The sequence below is a fragment of the Cydia strobilella genome, chromosome 26 (genome assembly GCF_947568885.1).
Source record: "Cydia strobilella chromosome 26, ilCydStro3.1, whole genome shotgun sequence".
Lineage (NCBI taxonomy): Eukaryota > Metazoa > Arthropoda > Insecta > Lepidoptera > Tortricidae > Cydia > Cydia strobilella.
Genome location: NC_086066.1, coordinates 5004088 through 5024889, shown reverse-complemented (window position 1 = coordinate 5024889; position 20802 = coordinate 5004088). Strand labels below are relative to the sequence as shown.

The window sequence follows — 20802 nt, the reverse complement described above, 5'->3', positions numbered from 1 at the left end:
GCGCACGAAATATAACGTAACGTTTGATTTTTACTCCCCTTTAATATTCATAGCCCGGGTATATGAAAGTAAACTCCAAAAAATAGTCTGGCTTTTTAACAAGTCTTGCGCTTGAATCTAGTACCTACAGATATGCTCGTCTGTGTGTGCGAGTGTGTGAAGATGTGGAGATATGTTCTCGGAAAATCCTTAAATTTTATAGAAATTACAGGAAAACTGTAAAAATTCTAAAGTTTTGAACCGTGATTGCGGCATTTCTTTAATTAACTCAATATTTACTTATTATTTTATAGCAATTTCACAAACTAAGTAGGTATGATGTACAGTCACCTACAATAATAATATAGTAAAAGTAGCAGTACTGATAATTCCGCTACTTGACGCTAGAGGTCGACTACGAAAATAATAGTCTTTTTGGTAACAAAACTGATGTATGGAGTGAGCACTCTATGTCTACTTAATTATTTTTGCTATTAGTAATAACAGTTTATAGCAGCTGGAACTAAAATTTTACAAAATTTTAATACAGGTAAGAAACCAACAGCGCCCGGGGCTCCGGTGGCGCCCGCGGCCCCAGAGGCTCCGGTGGTACCCGCGGCCCCGGTCGACGAGAAGAAGGGAGGCAAGCTGGCGCTCCAGAAGGGCACTAAAGGTAAGCACCACCTGGTGCACTGACTGTCCGCAGACTATTATATGCGTTCATCTTATATCACTTCTATCAGCGATAGATTATACCTATATATTGTGTAGACAAAGCTTTAAGACAAAAGTGGACGACCTTCGCGAAATCACCTTTTCATACAAACGTAGTCCTCATTTTCCTCTGGATACAAAGGCTTGTGTTATGGGTACTCAGATAACGATATATATAATATATAAATAGTTAAATACATAGAAAACACCCATGACTCAGGAACAATATAATTGAAAACATTTTGACACAATTTGAATATCAACCACATCTATGCTTTAATATTTAGTTAAAAGCAGTTAAAAATTTGTATGATAAATAAATATTATAAATAAAATATAAAAAAATAGATAAAAGATATTTATTCATGACGATCACAACACATGTAGAACATGTACAGGCAACAACAGCAAGAAAAAAAGAAATCATTAAGTGAGCATCACGAAATGGACCCAACTCAGCAGGACATAGGACATTCTTACACAGATTGACTAAGTCCCACGGTAACGGTAAGCCCAAGGATAGGCTTGTGTTATGGGTACTCAGACAACGATATATATAATATATAAATAGTTAAATACATAGAAAATACCCATGACACAGGAACAAATATCTGTGCTCATCACACAAATAAATGCTCTTACCGGGATTCGAACCCAGAACCGTCGGCTTCGCAATCAGGGTCACTACCCACTAGGCCAGACCGGTCGTCCTCGTATGAAATTTGTTTTTCGCTCCTAATTTTTATAATAATAATAAAGTCGAGTGGAGGAAACGAGGGGAGGCCTTTGCCCAGCAGTGGGACACTAAATTAGGCTATTAAAAAAAAACGAAATAAGTCAAAAGATACAAACAACCATGGCCGATCTGGAAAGCCTTAAATAGACTGCGTTCCCATGTTGGCCGCAGCATAGAGAATTTGGTAAGGTGGGGCGGCCTAAACGGCGCAGATACCCTATGCGTATGTGGCACGGCTCCCCAAACGATGAGACACATGCTGTCCTGCCCAGCGAACCCGCACACATGTTCCGAGCAAGATCTACGGGATGCAACAGACAGGGCGTTAAGCGTCGCTACCTTCTGGTCCCGCTTAATATGAAATTTATACCAAACCATCGACACGAGAAGAAGAAGAGTCAAAAGAATTTTCCATAATGTCAAATATGTCAATATCCAGAAAGGAAAATGGGAACTACGTTTGTTTGTTTTTTATTAATTACCTACATTATTGACTTCAAAAACGATCCATATTTATTTATTTATTTATATTTATATGACCTGAATAAAGCTCAAAAATGTCGCGCAAGAGGTTTCACATATATAATTTTATTTTAGCTAATCAAAACTTTTATTGACTAATCAGTCTATGAAAACTTTTTAATAGCGGGATATAATGTAGTCTGTTCGTCGTGAAACGTATGGGGTCCAATACATTCCACGACTCTTTCTTTTTCCGAACAGACTCTATTGGTTAGGTATTATTCAAAACTGCGGGGTATATTTGTGAAGGGGATAACTTTGAGTGATATATATTATATATGTATGTCAGAAAAGTGTCAGTCACAGTCATATGGACCGTTTGTCGAAGTCAAATACCTATGTAGTATAGGCAGTAGGGCGACACTCCTCCTTTCGGGCAATCTCGACCCCGTTCGACTCAGCATTGCTACGAGCAATTATTAGGGCTGACTTGACGTCCCTTTACGGCCTTTGCTCAGAATAATAAGTAAAGCATCCCTTTGCGTGTACAACCACAGATAAGATAATGACTTAAAGGTTTTATTTAAGGGGGTAACTATCGCGAAATATTTGGCTGTTTCATACATTTTGGCTGGTCGGGCTGGTCCATTTTCTATGGGAGGGTAATTTTTTTTTGCGATTTCGTGGTTGATCCCATAGTAAAAGTTGCTCAGTATAGTCCCAAAACCTCCCTGGCAACGGGAATGCACATATTTTTTGGCCACCCTGTATAATGCAGGTTTCATTATTTATGAGTAATTCAAGTACGCTTTTAGTTTTAACGTACCTTCACTAAAAACTCCCCAGGTAGCAAAATGACGTATAATGACGTCAGCGACGTCATAATGACGGCATTATTACGTCATTATGACGTCGCTGACGTCATTTGACGTCATTTTGCTACCTGGGTCTTACGGATCAAAGAAATGTGCCACAAAAGCCTTCTGCTGCCCTTCGACTTCGTTGGTGGCGATATTAATTAATTCTCTATTGTTCCAGAAATCATGCACGCCTTAGAAACCAACATGAACCTCAAGATCCTGATGCTGCCTAACGGCGCTCACGGCAAGAACTGCTTCTGCACGTGCGATAACACCGCCGCGCCTAAAATCATTCCTCTGTCGGCTCTGCCACCGCAGGTCGCCGAGATTGCCCCTAAAAATAACTAAAATCATAGACAAAATATAGACTCATTGGTCAAATTCAGTGCCGCTTTCGGCTTTACACATTCGTGGTAATATCGAGTAATAAACGCGTCAATAATGGGTAAACTGGCGTCTTTCTTGTAGACATTACGAAAGTTTACGGTTTGATTCTTCTAAAACTTTTATCTTAAGTACAACTTAACATGCCTATAAAGTAATAAAATTAGGCAAAAAGCCGTTTATTTTATGATGTCCACAGAAAATGCGCATAAACTTAAGTCATACTAAAAAGTTTTTGAATCAAACTCAATATTGTACTGAATTTATTTCATTCGCCTTGTCACTTGCGCGAGTGTGTAAATTCGGAGTTATTGTCGCGGATATATACCTACTCGTATTCAGGCAATTAAAAACATACAACCCTATATTGGTTTATTTATTTTTGTATTTTATTTATCCGCGACAAAGAAAATTACCATAACTTCCCAGGTAGCATTTATACGTTATTATGACGTCCTTTACGTCATTATGACGTATAAATGACGTCATTATGACGTCGCCGACGTCACTGCTACTTGGGTTACTGCTGGAAAAGTCAGACCATAAAGTAAATTACGAATAATATAATCAATAACTATTAATAGTGTTTAGTAATTCTCTATTTTTATACGTACGTGTATACGCTATGTACCTAAATATGAATAAATGATAATGATTATTACTTATTTATTTGATATGCAAGTTTTATTTCCATTACCGTAATCTTATTTAATTCGATAGGTAGCAGTAGCCAAGAATCACAGCAAGGAAATTCGCTTTCACGTAAAATAAACCGCATCGAAATCGATCCATCCGTTTTAGAGCTACGATGCCACAGACAGACACAGACATTGGCATGAAACATATTTTATAACACCCCTCTTTTTCATTGGGGGTTAAAAATAGGTTAAAAATTCATGTGTCAAAATAGTTGTCTATTAGCTTTACTTTCATTTCGAGAATATGTGCAAGACTGCAATGTTGCAAAACTGCAATTTTCAAATTCTATCTCATCCTCATTATATACTTACAGAGTTCCTCGTGATCATAGACATAGTATAACAAGTATAACTCGTGATATTTTAATTGGGAATATTACGCGAAACTGCGTAGGGGGCGCCACTACCACAATCTAAGGGTCTATCGTGAAACAGGAAAATCTAAATTTCGTTATCTAACATCTGTCACTCTTGCGTATTCGAGCGATAAAGAGGCAGATAGCGAAATTTCGGATTCGCGTTTCCCGGTAGGTCCTCTGTAAACAAACCGCCTGGATGCATCAATGTCATATTTTATTATCTCTGAAAACTTGTCAAAACCTGTTAAACGTACAGTATGTATAAATTACTCTATGGTTTACTAAAAAGGCACTGCACTGGTGGCAGAACATTGCAGTAATATCCCCTATTGGCTAAAAAAGATGCATAAAGAAAAACCTTGATAACCTCCCAGGTAGCATTTATACGTCATTGTGACGTCCGTTACGTCATTATGATGTCGCTGACGTAATTATGACGTCGCTGACGTCACTTTGCTACCTGGGCTCTACAACCTTAAATCTACAAGCAAACAATAAAGCAAACAAGCAAGCAAAAGTGACAATGTGTCATTCTATTTCAGTTTATAAGCAATATATTTTGTGTTTTCATATAAATACCATTTGCATTTAAACGGTGCTATTTGGTTAAATGGAACTGCTCATGAAGTGAATACCAAAACAAGTACCTATTTTAGATCTTGGGACTAATTGAAGTTGTTATGACGTGCACTACGGTAGTAAATAATTTTAATGGTATTTCAAATTGTTCTGTGAAGTCTGTTTTCTCTATTAAGTATTATTAAAAGTGCCAACTGATAAACAAGATGTGAAAGTAATAAACAAAAACATAGGGTTATTATGATGATCAGGGATATGGTGATAGAACCCTTCGAATAAAATGTTGACGACTGACCTAAAAAAAGGCTTGAAATAGAACGACCTTTCGATATCAGATAAGCTCAAAGTACAAGTAAACTAACCTTCAAGTAAATAGAACGTAAACGTGACGAAAACAATTATCAGACAAATTACGTGATTCATGTCTCATGCCACCAAAGAGATGTCTAAGTACATAGTTTATGGATTTATTTATTTAACGATACGATCCGACCATGACCATACATGTAGCGATAACGTAATTTTATCAGTCAACACATATCCAAAACCGGTACTATTTGTCTAGCTTCCGTGCAGAAACAACGCGATGTTTTCCGGTAAAGTAGCAATCGTTACGGGTGCAAGCTCCGGGATAGGAGCCGCCACTGCCATAGCACTAGCTAAGGAAGGTGCCAAGGTTGCCCTGGTCGCTAGAAACGAAGCCAAACTTAGCCAAGTCGCCGAGCGATGCGTCGGCGAGACTCTCGTCATCAAGGCTGATGTCTCCAAAGACGAAGATTGTAGAAGAACAGTGCAACAAACTATCGCTCAGTACGGTCAACTGGACGTACTTGTCAACAATGCTGGAATTGGCAGACCCGCATCTATACTAGACGAGAAGTTTATGGAATATTTTGATCTCGTTTTAAACACGAACCTGCGCTCGGCGGCTCTCTTGACGCACCTTGCAGCTCCTCATTTAGTCAAGAGTAAAGGTGTCATCATTAATATATCGAGCATCCTCTCTTTACGCGTCCCTATGCAAGAAAACAAGGGTTGCGTGTACGCAGTTTCAAAAGCAGGTTTGGATCACTTGTCACGCTGCGTGGCATTAGACATGGCTCCGCACGGAGTAAGAGTCAACAGCATCAACCCGGGGCCCGTGAAGACGGATATATTCTCGAATATAGGGTTCCCGAATCCGGATGAGATAATTGAGGGCTTTAAAGCCAAGACTGCGCTGAACAGGCTCGGAGAGCCGGAGGAGATTGCGGACCTGGTGCTGTTTCTGGCCAGTGATACAGCAAGAAGCATTACTGGCTCAACTTTTGTGTCCGATAACGGTTACCTATTGAAGTAAATGACCCAATTATGTAATTATTAAAACCACGATTTGGAAGTGATTCTCTTACAGGATACCTATATATATCTGTTCACTAATTTACGCGAATTTTCATAGTAAGTAATTGAAAATTATTTAGTATTGTACCTAAGTAATTATTTTTGTTAAATAAAATTGTACAATTATTTATCTTTTAATGTAACCAGTGCCTCTTACCGATTTATAAGTAGGTACCTAGATGTAAGACATGATAGTACTCCAGAGAGTAAAAAGACGAATAACAATCGAGTACAAGTGTACAAGTGAGTTTTTGGGTTTTTAAATATATGTGGAGCGAGTGAGCACTCTTTCGTATGCTCCTGTCAAAAAATTGCTATTTAAATAGCAATCTAGACAACTTCATGTTTAAGTGGAATATATATGGAGCAGATCTGCTTCTAAGCATACCAAAGGCAAAGATAGGTTAAGGTCTCCGGCAAGCTCGATTCTCCATACAAACGTAGTTCCGCTCTCATTTTAAAACGACTAGCTAGATTGCTCTGAAACTTTGTACTTAATATGATAAGATATATCTATGTCTGTAATTAGTTTATGTAGCTTCAGATACCATAGTTAAAAAAATACAGCAAATTTAAGTTTTTCATACAAAACTTGTTTTTGCTCTATTTCGTTTGTTTTATAAACTGGAGCTATATAAACTAATTTTAGACCTAGATATACCTCATGTCATTGCATGTGCAGTTTCATTACAATCCAAAACGTAGTTTTAAAATGAGAGCGGAACTACGTTTGAATGGGAAGGTGCAATTCGGCCGAGCTTGCGGGGACTATTTTTCTGGACCTACATCTACAGTGGCGCCAACTGGTGAGCACAAAAACGGTAGCCCTAATACTATTTATTAATCTGTGACAAGGTTCACGTCGCGCCGCACACGATATGAAGGCAAGGATTAATGAAAACAAGCGATTCAATTATAAAATTATTTATTTCATTTATTAAAATTTCATTGTAAAACGATTGCGTCAGCACTTAATATAGGATTCATGTAGTAACAGGCCGCGGCGGCGACACACAGACATAACTGCGGACAAACAGACAGACCGGTTAATACAATGAGACCATAGGTAAACTAAAGCTCTGGTTTCCTAGGATAGCGGTGACGTTATATACCCAGGTAGCATTTTTACGTTATTATGACGTCAGCGACGTCATTGTGACTTCATAATGACGTCATTATTACGTAATTATGACGTCGCTGACGTCACTTCGCCACCTGGGATAGCGGCCGTCTTCATACAACCAGAGAATTAAGAAGACATAGTGCTCACTCCATACATCGGTTTTGTTACCAAAAAGACTATTATTTTCGTAGTCTACATCTAGCGTCAAGTAGCGGAACTATCAGTACTACTACTCGACACTAGATGTCACATGTGTCGCGACTGACCAGTGTATTGCTCAACAATTGTATCGTTTTCAAGCAAAAGGTACCACATTGACGCTTACCATAGAGACGCTCTGACGATTATTCGTATAAAGATACAAGCAAATTTCATCCTTATGGTATGCGACCCTTTGCTTAAAAACGTCACAATTTATAACTAATATTATACGCAAAAGGAGTTGAAAATAGAGTTCCGGTTATAATATTAACAGAAAATCATTGAGCATTAGACTTTCCGTTTGCCGCGACATCTATTGTCGAGTAGCAGTACTGAGAGTTTCGCTACTTGACGCTAGATGTAGACTATGAAAATAATACTTTTCGTACCGAAACCGATGTATGGAGTGAGTGAGTGGAGTGATAAGATATCAGTTGTCAACTCACCTCTCACTCATTCGCGGACACATCTAAATTAACATTAACATAACTGGCCCCCATGTTCTCCCTGTGGCGAGGCGACACCACATGCCTCTTAGCGTTCTCAGTCTCCTCCACGTCCGCGTCGCACACCCCACACTTCAACTTCCCAAACTCGTAGTACACATACTTGTTTCGACCCAACATGTTTATATTATGCTTCAGCTCCAGGTAGAAACGGAACACGTTTTCAGAAGCGGGCTTGTCGGGGAAATGCTCTGCGAACACCAAATGCATCAGCAGGGAGCGGATCGAATTAAAAACTCCTTTGCACGTGACGCAGTTGAAAGAAGCACCTTCACTGTTAAGGATATAGTTCCCTTTCATGTACACGCTGATTATATCCCCTTTGTTGGCTTTAGTGACAGCTTCGACTAAAGCGTTCTGATGTTGGACACTTGATAATATATGGGTTATGGCTTCGGAAAGATCTGGGAATGTAGCGTCGCAGTATTCACACTTAATCTCCCCGGCGGTAGTTACTTTATTGTGATGTAGAAGTTCCTTGTCGACGTTTTGCTCGTAGAGCGCAGAACGGATCAACTTAGCGATAGTCTCGATGTGGAGATCGCTTTCGAAATGTTCCACGATAGCGGCGAAGGAAGGCAATGCGATGAATTTGGGGCAGACGGCGCAGACGTAATAGTTGCCGAAACTGGCATAATACTCGGAAGGTCTGCACTGGTTCCTGTACAACAGCTGGAGTTTGTGCGGCGCTGCGTTGCGCAAATGCTTCTTCTGACGAATATGGTTAAAGAGCACCTGTCTGGGGCCTTTTAGGGTCATGTCGCAACAGGAGCAATAGTTTGCGATCTTTCCAGAAGGCTTGATAAAGTTTTCTATAACGACATGGTCTCTGTTGTTCAAAGGCTTTCCGATGCTGGCAAGGAATTTCGCCCAGTCCAAGCTCTTCGGCCCCCATTCGTCAGGAATAGCCCCATCTGGGTTATTAGCCTTTACTTTCCGGAATATCTTGTCCGAAAGCTTTCCTAGATGGTTCTCCTCTAGGAGATGGATCACCGCAGCTTCGATGGAATCTACGGAAGTCTTGCACAGCCCGCAGTTCAGTCCGTTGGCGTCCTCACTAATGCTGTGACTGAATAAAAATTTCTGATTCATCTCTTTAATATCCTCTATGTTTCTGTTATCTATGGAAGACGGAATGTGCTTGTCAGCCTGGAGGATGGAAGCTAGGTTGTGGATGTGCGTTTCGCTGAACACATGATTCAAAACGGAATCGTAACGGAATCTTAGAGTGTAATACTCGCAGGCCATACAGAAAAACGCGCGTTTTCCCGTCCTGTCGTCAACTAAAGATAAAAGCTTGTGGTTAAGGAGTAACTTAACGATATAGTTCTCAATGGGTCCATAGTAACGGTATTTCTTAACTTGGTTCTTGTTCAGTTTTTCGGGAGCCTCGTTGTCTTCATTCTCGAAATTTTTATTCCCGTCAGCAGAGAAATGTTGGTTCACATTGTCCTTAATACTCATAATGATCGGTGCGACGGAGCTCGTGAGAGCGGAGAAGTCCACCTTGTCCTGACAAAGTTTGTCGAATGCCACGTGGTAGAATTTCATCGCGGCGTCAATGCTAGCTTCCGATTTATCGGGCAAATGTCTAATCAAAGACGCCTCAAGTTTGCTCGAGAACATTCGATCTAATTTCTCAGTAGGCTTGTTGGTCATGATCTGCATCAAGTGCGCGGCGATGTCGAGGGACTGCGCCGGTGTCTCACCGCACTCCATGGCTGAGAGCCTCCGAGACATATTCGGCAGTATTATAGGCTCCGCGACATCGATGCTCTCCCGTTTCATGATCTTGGGTTTCGGCATGTGGACCTCCAAGTTGAAATGCTTCTGCAGGGACTCCATCAGCGGCTCCTCGTCGTTCAGCTCTATCTCCACATTACAGTCAGTACATATATGGACCTGTTGAGCGTTATCGTCAGTAAAAATCTGCTCCGTCTTAAGCAACTCGGGCACCTCGCTCACCGGAAGACTGTTGAAGCGTTGTCTTTGTAGACTACTCTTCTTCTCAGTCGTAAAGATATACTCCACCTCAACGCCTTCGCGTTTCTGAACGAACACCTTTCTATGGGTCTCGTTTAAGTTGTTCAGATATTTCAAAACAACGGGACTCTCCTGCGTCAGCGGGTGGTAGATGACATTTCGGAAATGCACCGCTAGACGCTTGACGTCCGTAAGTTTCCGGAAGGAGAGAACGTTGATATCCGCCATCATTTTGGTGACATCCTCAATGGATCTCTCGGTAGCCATATTGGCTTAAAAGATTAAAAAATAAAAACTGTACAATGATATAGACTTCTTGGAATTTCCTGCCAAGATATGAGTCGTTTAGCTAAAGAGCTAATATGTGAAGCTTGAAGCTTGTTGCCCGTACGTGGCCGAGGTTGCGATGAATTTAAGGCCGGAAGAGATTCGTCTAATTTGGATTTTTTTAAAGCTGGGTTCTGTGGACTATCACCGCATTTCAGGATCTGGAATGAGAGAAAAAGCAACATTAGCAATATATCTTTCACGTCTTTGTTTGCGTTTTGAAAAAATTTCACAAAAAGAGGAAAGTTTCTTTTTTACGAATTCGCAATATGGCAGATATAGTTGTACAGTACTAGTGTCCGACCGGAACCGATATTTTTTCCGAAACCCAAAGTTCGGTTTTGCTCGAGATTCTGCAAACTCGCTCGAAACCTGCCGAAACCGAAACTTCGGTCGGACACTACTGAAAATACAGTTTCGGCTTTTTGACCGAAACCGAACGTTCGGCCGAAACATGTTTTTTTTTTGCCGAAACCTGCCGAACTCGAAACAAAAATTCGGTTGGACACTAGGCACCACCAACATTGTAACCAAATTTCAGTATATGTGCCATTTTCAACCAAAAGGGTACTTATTGTCGCTTGTCAGTAAGGCGCTATTTCCATATAGCTTCAATTAGAAATCAACCTTATCGACAAGCGACAATGTGGTACCTTTTGATTGAAAACGTCACATATCCTTAATTCCTTATATCAATGGCTCTTAACCGGTTAAATAGAACAACCCGTTACAAACGAAATGAAATTGGTTACCCACTTCAAAACGGTCTTTGGTAAAATATAAACTTGTCTTATGATTATTAACACTGAAAGGTTATGAATCCCTGGTTTCGATGTATGAGGTAAAAATATTGTGTCTGAAATCGCATTATAGTACTTATCTTTATAAGTTTGTATAGTTACATGTGTTAACACTGTGATTTAAATATGTGAATTTGAAAAGCAAAGAGCTAAAGCTAAGCAAGCTGAATAATATTCTGATACCTTTGACTACATTACAATCGATAAAATGCGTTTCCTGTCGTGAAAAGATAGCGGGATCCATGAAAAACTCTTATCACTAGTCTGGGTGTAGGTGCGCGGAGGCGAAAATTTTCTCGGGGAGTTGGGGCGTCCCCTGGTACCTACTCGACCCCCGGTCCGGGTCGTTCCTGCGGTTCAACGCGGAAACGCAGCAAGCGTGATGGGCAACTTTGCATCGGAACTGTTGGAAGCAATGCGGGGTGGATTATTCGAATGGTTAAGTAGGTTTTTATAGCTTAGTTTTATTTACAGTTAAGTTTCGCTATATGACTTTATATGTATTTGATAATGTGTTTCTGTGTGTAATATTGATTTTTGTACGTAATAGTGGATTAATTATTTCTTGTTATTCTTTCCCGTTGTCCAAGGGACAATAGTGGCGCAATTTGTTACAAGAAATGTATCACATTCTACTAACATGCTTAGTAGATAGCTAAGATAGCCCATTAGGGAAATGGCTTATAACTGGTGTATTATCGATTGTACCCGCCCCACGTGACCGCCGCCATCCATGAGGCGGGGACAGATGGGGAATGATTCATATGTATGCACCTATTCCCATCAGTGCCCGGCGGACACACGACTAGAGTTAGACCAAACTATGCTGGCAGCAATTTTATAGCAAAGGGAAACAAACAGCATATAATCACACATATAGGTAGTTTAACAAATTGAGTTAATAGGCCGGTGTCGATTTTAGTCGCAAAAATGTAAAATTTATAGACCGCCTGTTGCTGCTTAGTTTTTTATGTTAATTTGCTGTATTTAATCATGTTTCATTGTGCACAATAAAGAATATTATTATTATTATTATTGATAGATTTAGTCGGTGAAATTGTACACCTTTTGTTACCTAATTGAAATAACAAGTACTGGTTTCTATTATCACGTCTTCTTATCTTACCTTTTATCAGATCAATTTTTTGAAAACAGACTCACTAAATTAGTAATGTTTGCTTTTCTGATGGACGTTTAGGTAAACGCGCGTAAAGCACTGATTTTGTCGCTCTTATTTGTAAATTTCGTAAAGTTTGGACGGCTAAACATGGTAACTTTGTATTACACATATCCTGTACTTGACGTTTATCAGACTACATTTTTATAATTATGACTTTGAAGTAATGTAAATGAAAGTTAGACTAAATCAATTTTCTCCAGAAATTACTTCAAAACAAGTGACAATTTCTCTGAAAATCGACTTAACTTCAACGTAATTTTGATACTTAAACAATCTACAACATTTGCTGAAACTATTCTTATACATCAATTTGTATAATTTACCACCATAAATTTTTGATGAATTTTTAAAAACTGCCCCTTCTTTTCATATATTACCGGTGACGCATGCTCTCGACCTCATTATTAAAAGGCAAGATGAGAAGACGTGCTAATAGAAACCAATACTTGTTAATTAGATATTACGTAACAAAACGTGTATAATTTCAACGACTGAATCTATCAATTTAAAATTTTTGCTCCAAAATCGACTACGGCCTCTTAACACAACAGCCAGAACATGCAGTTTCCACTTATAGGTAACACAATTGTTGCTCTGAGAGAAACAACATGCAGTACATGCACATTAGTAAATTAACAAGGCAATTACAACAGTTGCACAGTGGGCTATCAAAATCGCTTGGTCTAACTCTACCACCAAAGATAGATATAACTCCGTAATAGATGGATACAGTCTAAGGAAAAAACGTGCCTCGAAAATCACGAAAATATGATTTTCGATCAGATGGCGCCACTAGTTTTGGCCTACACTCGTATAGAGGGCGTTGACGGTTTCGTTTGTTATTTAACAATTTTAACGCATATCAGTGAAAGAACATGGGTCAAAATCATATGAAAAATGAAAATGAAAAAAGTTTTATTGTGCAAATTTGAGTATACAATAAATCACGGCCCTGTGTCCTGAGCTAGGAAACCCTGTGTTACAGGACCCAGTTTCGTTATACTAGTTTCTTAATCTACCTATAGGTATATATTGGTACAAATTGTACAGAGAGTTATTATATAAAAATAATTAATGCAAATAAAAAAAAAACATTTATCCATATTTAAGTATATTTTGTCGTATTTCATAAATCTTTATTTTTAGTTTTAGTGTGTCGATAGATGGCAGTGAATTTACTGTGGTTACAAAATTTACTATGACAGTACCGCTCTATTCTATTATATCCTCTTTGACTTCACTAATTTACTAAATTTTTGTATGCATTCTTATCTAAAAAAATCCCTTAAATATTTTATTGTGTTTAAAAATAAAGATAAACCAGATTACTACACTGATAAGTAAATCGAAGTGATATCTAAGAGATAATATATTTAATTAAATGCACATTACGAGTACATATAATCAGTGATTTTTACGGCAATAAATTATTCTCCGTTTATCTAATAAATAATATATGTGGCTTTCCATCAGAGAAGGGTCCTTATGCTTCATGTGTATTAAGGACGTTTCTATCACAATTTCTGTTGGAATTTCTGATGAAAAAGGTCCCTATTGCACATAAAACATAAGGACCCTGCTGTAATGGAAAACCACGTATGCAGTTTCGAGGGCGGTTCAGTTACAACTTCACTTGATATAGTAACGTCAGAATAATTTTTTGACAATGAAGTACTAATTATACGCAGACAAACTTTACCAACTAGCAATGAGGATATAATAAGATAGAGCGGTACTGTCATAGTAAATTTTGTAACCACTGTAAATTCGCTGCCATCTATCGACACACTTTAAAACTAAAAATGAAGATATATAAAAATACGATAAAATGTATTTAAATATGGATAAATGATTTTTGTATTTACATTTATTATTTTTATATGATTTTGACCCGTGTTCTTTCACTGATATGCGTTAAAATTGTTAAATAACAAACGAAACCGTCACGCCCTCTATTCGAGAGTAGGCCAAAGGTAGTAGTAGGTAGTATCTGATCGAGAATCAAATTTTCGTGATTTTAGAGGCACGTTTTTTTCCTTAGACTGTATCCATCTATTACGGAGTTATATCTATCTTTGGTATTTCCCTCGCGTTGGTGTGGTGAAAAATGTTGTGTTTCTCTCGGGACTAGTTTGTTTAACCCCCGTGCCTTGAAACCCTCGCAACGCTCACGATGCCACTTTTAGCACGAGCGATTAAAAAACTTAGCCCCCTTGTAAAACAAATGTGACGTTTTCAACCAAAAGGTACCACATTGTCGCTTGTTGATAAGGTTGATTTCTAATTGAAGCTATATGGAAATAGCGCCTTACTGACAAGTTAGAAGGTCGAACCATACTGTTCTACCTTAGAGATGGCCAGGGGGCGCAACAAGCCTTCGGGAATTGTCATATACTTGGAAATTTCGACCCATGCCACCGTGGCCGGATAGCCGAGCGGTTCAGGCACCTGTCCGGTAAACGGGGTACGCTGGTTCGATTCCAGCTCTGGACACTGGAGGCTTTGGTCATTTTTTCCTTCGTATATGACATTTATTTCAGTTAATAGTACCCTTTTGGTTGAAAATGGCAAAAATAACAGTTTAAACTGCCGCCGATCACTTCCACATTTTGAATATCAGATTGAATTATATAATCACCCCAAAAAGGTGTTAAATCTAGATTAGATATCAAGTTATCTGGCCCCAACAGGTGACGACTGATATTTGTGTAACACGTCGCACCGCGTGGCAAGCGTGGTAGACATCTTGACGTATTTAGCCAAGGGCGCTCAAGTAAACAATGTACAGCACGGGTCTCTATTGTTTGACATAACCCAGGTAGCAAAATGACGTCAATGACGGCATTATTACGTCATAATGACGTCGCTGACGTCATAATGACGTATAAATGCTACTGGGGAATTATTGAAAGTCATAATATAATTAGTCATAATTTGGTTTTTCTCAGAAACGCGTAACTTTTCAGGATTGCCATAAAACAAACCTAACCTAACCTATCTATAGGATAACCCGCGGATAATCCTGAAAGTTAACGGTTTCAGAACTATGACTAATCATAATATGACAATCATTACATTATGACTTTCAATAATTATGTCAAACAAAGGGACCCCGTACAGCACACTTGTATTTTATACTATAAAATGTGTAGGGTAAACCCGCATTATTTGGTGACACGCCTAATTAGGTGATACAAGTTTTGAAGCATGACACCCAGGAAAGCTAGTGAATTAGGGCCTTTTAAATGGGACCTCACGGCAAAGCCGCCGAAGCCTTGAAAACGATTCAGCAATTTGAAGAGTAATAAGCTCTTTTCCAAAATGATGTAAGGCCATTTTTGGCATAAAATGTTTTATTTTTGCATATAACGTAGGGGGTTTTAATTTTTTTTAGTTTAATAGTTATAGTATATGGGAGCTATACTAAAATGACTATTCAGTATATGATATACTTTGTTTGTACACCTGCTAAGGGAGTTTTGGTGAGACTAATTGAAAAATAACTAGTCTAACTAACATCTCACACACAATGAATAATATGATTATACAGCTGTGTGCAATATAGTTATAATAGCAGTCAAAAAGAAAATGAAAATTAGGGTAGCGCTTTTTAGGGTTCCGTACCTCAAAAGTTAAAAACGGAACCCTTTAAGGATTACTCGTGCGTCTGTCTGTCTGTCCGTCTGTCACAGCCTATTTTCTCCGAAACTACTGGACCAATTAAGTTGAAATTTGGTATACATATGTAAGTTTGTGACCCAAAGACGGACATGTAACGTAACAAATGAATTTTAAACACGGGGGCCACTTTTGGGGGGTAAATGAGAAAATTAAAAAATAAAGGTTTTCAAACTATATCGTGTTACATATTAAATGAAAGAGCTCATTGTAACTATTGTAAGAATCTTAAATATTATTTTTTTTTATAATTTTAGATAAAAGAGTTTAGAAGTGATTCAAGAAAAAAAAACCCACAAAATAGCTCTTTACCTACAGATCACAGGAAAACCTATTAAAAATGTGCAGTCAAGCGTGAGTCGGACTTAATTACTTAGTTTTTGATCCAACCTTACTTGGTTTTTTTAAGACATTTCACTCACGTTTCACATAAAAAATACATTGTTTAAATTGTGTTATGTACGGAACCCTTGGAACGCGAGTCCGACTCGCACTTGGCCGGTTTTTGACCAAGTACTTGATTTGTTTGCTTATTTGAGGCTCTAATGATACCCACGATATTGTCAAATATATTGTACATATATAAATTAATCTTTAGATTTAAGATAATTGCCTTGCCCTACCAGGGCCCATGTGAAACTATTATATATGTAACACCTGTGTACCATGGATGCAATAAATAAATATGAAATATGAATATACTATGGCTGTCAATAACATCGCACCAAAAACATTCCATGTAAAGTGTTTTACACTAAATAGTTATCAGATCCCGTAGTAGGTACCAAGACTTACTCTGTAAGTCCTAACTTTATAAGCTCTAACTGTATAAACAACAACGAAACGCTATCTGTCTCTCTAGCACCCTAAAAAGCGTTTCGTTGTCGTAATTGGCATCTTGACTAGGCCCCCATTACTGAACTAACACATTAAAATGACATTCAGGAAATAAATAAGGATAAATAATAGAAATATTAACATGGGTATAAAAACAACAATACTATTTATTTATTTATTTAATCTTTATTGCACAAAAGAAAACCTTACAGTACAAAAGGCGGACTTAATGCCATAAGGCATTCTCTACCAGTCAACCTTAAGGCTAAGCAGAGAAATTGTGGGCGGTGCTACAAATACAACAGCAAAAATAAAATAAAAATAACATATAATCACATATATACAAGTATAATATACATATATACTATATATATAAATAACGACGAGACCCATTATGAAACTAATAAAAATACACTAAGAAACTTTCTTTCCGCTAGCATAGAAAGCACGTAAGGATTATTTGAACGCGAACTTATTTGGCGCATTTTTTTATGTTAAAAGGAAGTCCGTTCCAAAGGCGCGCCACCTGCACAGTGAACGAATACGACATGAACCCGGTTCGGTGAAAAGGGATGGACAGAGACATATTGCCAGAAGAGCGAAGTTGGCGGTCGCGAGAAATGCCGTAGTAATGAAATAAGGATTTGAGGTACTCAGGAGAGTGTGGATACTAAGTATAAATTATTAAGTGTTCATGTTCAACTACATAGTATTTAATACTAACAGTAACACAAACATAAAAATAAAATAAAAAAACAAAAAAATGTAAGAAAAAATTTATAAGACTAACCCAAGGTTACCAAGGTAGATAAAATGTATGTCTTGTGGATTGTATCTAACCCATTAGTTCCAAACCTAGGGGAAACTACTAGAGATGCCACGAATAGTGGTTTTGACCGAATACCGAATATTCGGCATAACATGCAAACATTTCGGGTCACAATTATTATAAAAACTGTTCGCCAACAAACCACAACGTTTGCTAAAATAAATTTTTTGTTCAACAGAGTTAATGAATGTAGAGTCAAACAAATCAGACCCATGAGAAAAATAAAATAAATTATTGTAATGTAAATACTATTTTTTGTATATTTGCATGTACATGTTTATTTCGCATTTTATACTATTCAGAAGTTATCTTTAGCGATAAGATAAGATAATTATTTACCTCTACTTTTAATCTTTTTAAAAGATTATGCTGTATTCAACATTGTATCGATATATGTAGGTATATAGACAGTCGATAAATGAGAAGTCCCTAATGACAATTCAAACTGCCGACAATTCAAACAAACGAGAATTCCGAATTCCGGCCTCTGTTCATGAGAATCAGTTGATTACAACCTGTTTAGGAGAACATCCAGAGATACAAAAGCATTTTTGCCCAAGCTGAAACATAGACCTTTCCTAACGCTCGCTCGGTCAACCATGGGATAATCTTACACAAATCAACCTACTTCCACGGTAAGCTCTATAAGGCTTGTGTTGTGGGTAGTATGATATTATTATTATTATTATTTATTATTTCATTTTAGACAGGCAGCTGATGCTGGTACGTCTAAATCATAGTTCACTTAGCACAGTTAGCATAGTTTGTCTAGTCTATTCTATGATATATATATATATATATTTTTTTTTTAATGTAATTCTGAACGCACAAGTAACAGCATTTATTTAAGAGTAAAACTAAAAGTAACTAAGAATAACAACTTATTAATAAATAAATAAATTAAAAAACAAAACTACTCTTAATTAAAAAACATCTAAATAAGGCCCCCGCGGCATTGTGCCAAAGATGCTGGCAGCATTCCCTCGCTGAATGGCAATACTTATGCACTGCGAGAGAAAGCCGCCAGCTCTCTGGTCACCGGTTGCATCGACGAGCTTTTTGCTAAGTTCTTTAAAAAGAACTTTTGCGCTTGGACCCCACGGCCCCAGTGTCTCAACACCAAATGCCACAAAGTGGTATTGTGGGCCGAGACCTCGGTACTTAGCGAACTTTTTGCCTTCAGCCGCCTCGGCAGCCGCCCCAGCCCTGAACGAAGTTCTTGGTAGATGGGACGGAGCTAGTGTATCGACGCATGTGGCGTCCCAGACCAGCACCTGTCCCATCTTCCACGGGACCAGGGTCATACCGTCCGGTCTCCTGCCGTCGTCCCTCAAAACGCCGTTTGGTTCAAGGATAGCCGGCGCGTTGACGGTGGCAAGAGAATATATATATTTATATATATTGGATCCTTGATTGCAATCAAATCCAATGTTATTATTCATATGGTTGTGTTGTGTTTATGTGTTGACCACAAATAAAATTTGCAGCACATTGGAGAAAATGCATTTGCAACAATATTTGAAACTCAGTGTAACAAAAATAATAAATTAATACTCATTTGTTTTTGAAAAATATGGATCACTACATAGTATAAAACAAAGTCGCTTTCCGCTCTGTATGTATGTCTGTCCCTATGTATGCTTAGATCTTTAAAACTAGGCAACGGATTTTGATGCGGTTTTTAATAGATAGTGATTCAAGAGGAAGGTTTATATGTATAATTGGTAAAGGTTTTGTGTAAATTAGTTGAACTATCTGTGCGAAGCTGGGGCGGGTCGCTAGTTTAATATAAACACTATATTTAGTTATATTATTAAGGAAATTTGTCAAGTAAATAAAATATTGTTTCCGCATGGCATTTTCCGTAATATAATGGTATATTAAATATTTTTATTATTAACTGCACATTGTGTAATATAATAAATTCTAATAATACAATAAAATAAATCTGAGTCAATTGAAATTCACTCTACTCAGAACTTGCATGTCTAAACAAGGCATAGAAAATAAAAAAAAACACTTAGCATAACAAAAGAGGTTATTCAACCTACTTACTTAATTTTCCTCTAAGTTGGTACAGAACTTGTTTTCAAATCAATATTTTATGGAAGAAAAACGGTAAATTATACAAAAAACACGGGCAAGGCCACATACACGTTGGTAATGTATGCGACAAGAATGTATTTACATGAAAAAAAATGGAATTAACACTCTTTCTATCGTGTTTTCTTAATCTAGATATGTGAAAGAGATTACAGGAAAACAAAGTTTTAAACGGCAAACACTGATTGTAAGACAACGTTTCCATCATTTATAACATAAACGCATAACAGACATTGTTACATTTAGCACCGAAACTAGTAAACAATGATAATTCATAAAATAAATACATTCCAAAAGTTAGGTTAGAATGACTTAGCAGTGTTCAAATTTGGTAGAAATTTACATGCTTATATATTTAGAATGACGGGGAATATTGAACAGGCACTGTATTTACCTTTAGATCTTGATTTTGTGCATGGCAGCAGGTACCGCCTTTACTTTCGTACGGGCACTCGGTGACAGTCCGAGGGTGACATGACAGTACAGTGACAACGGGCAACGGCAACGTGATTGAACCGCAATGCGGCGGGTGGCAGGGTAATTATGATTACCCCAAAAGCGGGGTAAACAATTTTTTTTTTTTTTATTAATTCCTAAAAGCTAACTGTGAGAAACAAACAAGTTTACCCATAATTTGCTAAACATGCAGCCGTAACAACGAAGTGAACTCAGAATGAGGCAAAAGAGGTGAAACCGTAGCGGGGTCGTTCTCTCGGGCTAGAATTATCTTATCTGTCAAGGACAATCTCACACAGTCTCTGTATACCAAAGTCTTATTACACTGCCCAAACTAATTATACTTCGGTTCTTAGCATTAGAAAGAACTCCACAGAAGTAAGCGTGCAGTTTTTATCAGGCTCTGCAAATGTTAATAATAATGGAATTATTTTAAATGAAGCATGATCAATACTTATAAAAAGTGCCCGATTTGGAAACAAGCTTACTTCTGCGAAGTTCTTTCTAATGCTAAAAAAACTAAAAGATAAGATAAGATACATTTATTGATAAAATTGTACAAATTTTACACGTCAATTCAACCATACTAAGTATAAAGGTAAGGTAAGGTAAAGGTATGTACACAGTT

The 20802-nt window shown here is 37.9% G+C and overlaps 3 protein-coding genes across 3 annotated transcripts in view; 2 read left to right on the top strand and 1 right to left on the bottom strand.

Moving 5' to 3' along the window:
* Positions 1-3109, top strand: part of LOC134753055 (titin-like) — a 41210-nt gene extending 38101 nt beyond the window's left edge. Inside the window, 2 exon segments of the mRNA XM_063688817.1 lie at positions 530-652; positions 2930-3109. Of these exon segments, the coding sequence (XP_063544887.1) occupies positions 530-652; positions 2930-3099 (293 nt within the window). The 3' untranslated portion in view covers positions 3100-3109.
* Positions 3110-5309: 2200 nt separating this feature from the next.
* On the top strand, positions 5310-6189 carry LOC134753122 (uncharacterized oxidoreductase MexAM1_META1p0182-like). Its single transcript, XM_063688892.1, has one exon. The coding sequence runs from the start codon at positions 5358-5360 to the stop codon at positions 6108-6110; it is 753 nt and encodes a 250-aa protein (XP_063544962.1). The 5' UTR covers positions 5310-5357; the 3' UTR covers positions 6111-6189.
* Positions 6190-7059: 870 nt separating this feature from the next.
* Positions 7060-20253, bottom strand: LOC134753121 (uncharacterized). Its single transcript, XM_063688891.1, has 3 exons — positions 20113-20253; positions 7922-10452; positions 7060-7174 (listed from the first exon to the last, which is right to left on the bottom strand). The coding sequence occupies exon 2, from the start codon at positions 10229-10231 to the stop codon at positions 7925-7927; it is 2307 nt and encodes a 768-aa protein (XP_063544961.1). The 5' UTR covers positions 10232-10452; positions 20113-20253; the 3' UTR covers positions 7060-7174; positions 7922-7924.
* Between the last annotated feature and the right edge of the window lie 549 nt (positions 20254-20802).

What these genes read in the sequence shown, in the direction of transcription:
- LOC134753122 (XM_063688892.1), top strand. Translation starts at nt 5,358, where the DNA reads ATGTTTTCCGGTAAAGTAGCAATCGTTACGGGTGCAAGCTCCGGGATA.
- LOC134753121 (XM_063688891.1), bottom strand. Translation starts at nt 10,231, where the DNA reads ATGGCTACCGAGAGATCCATTGAGGATGTCACCAAAATGATGGCGGAT.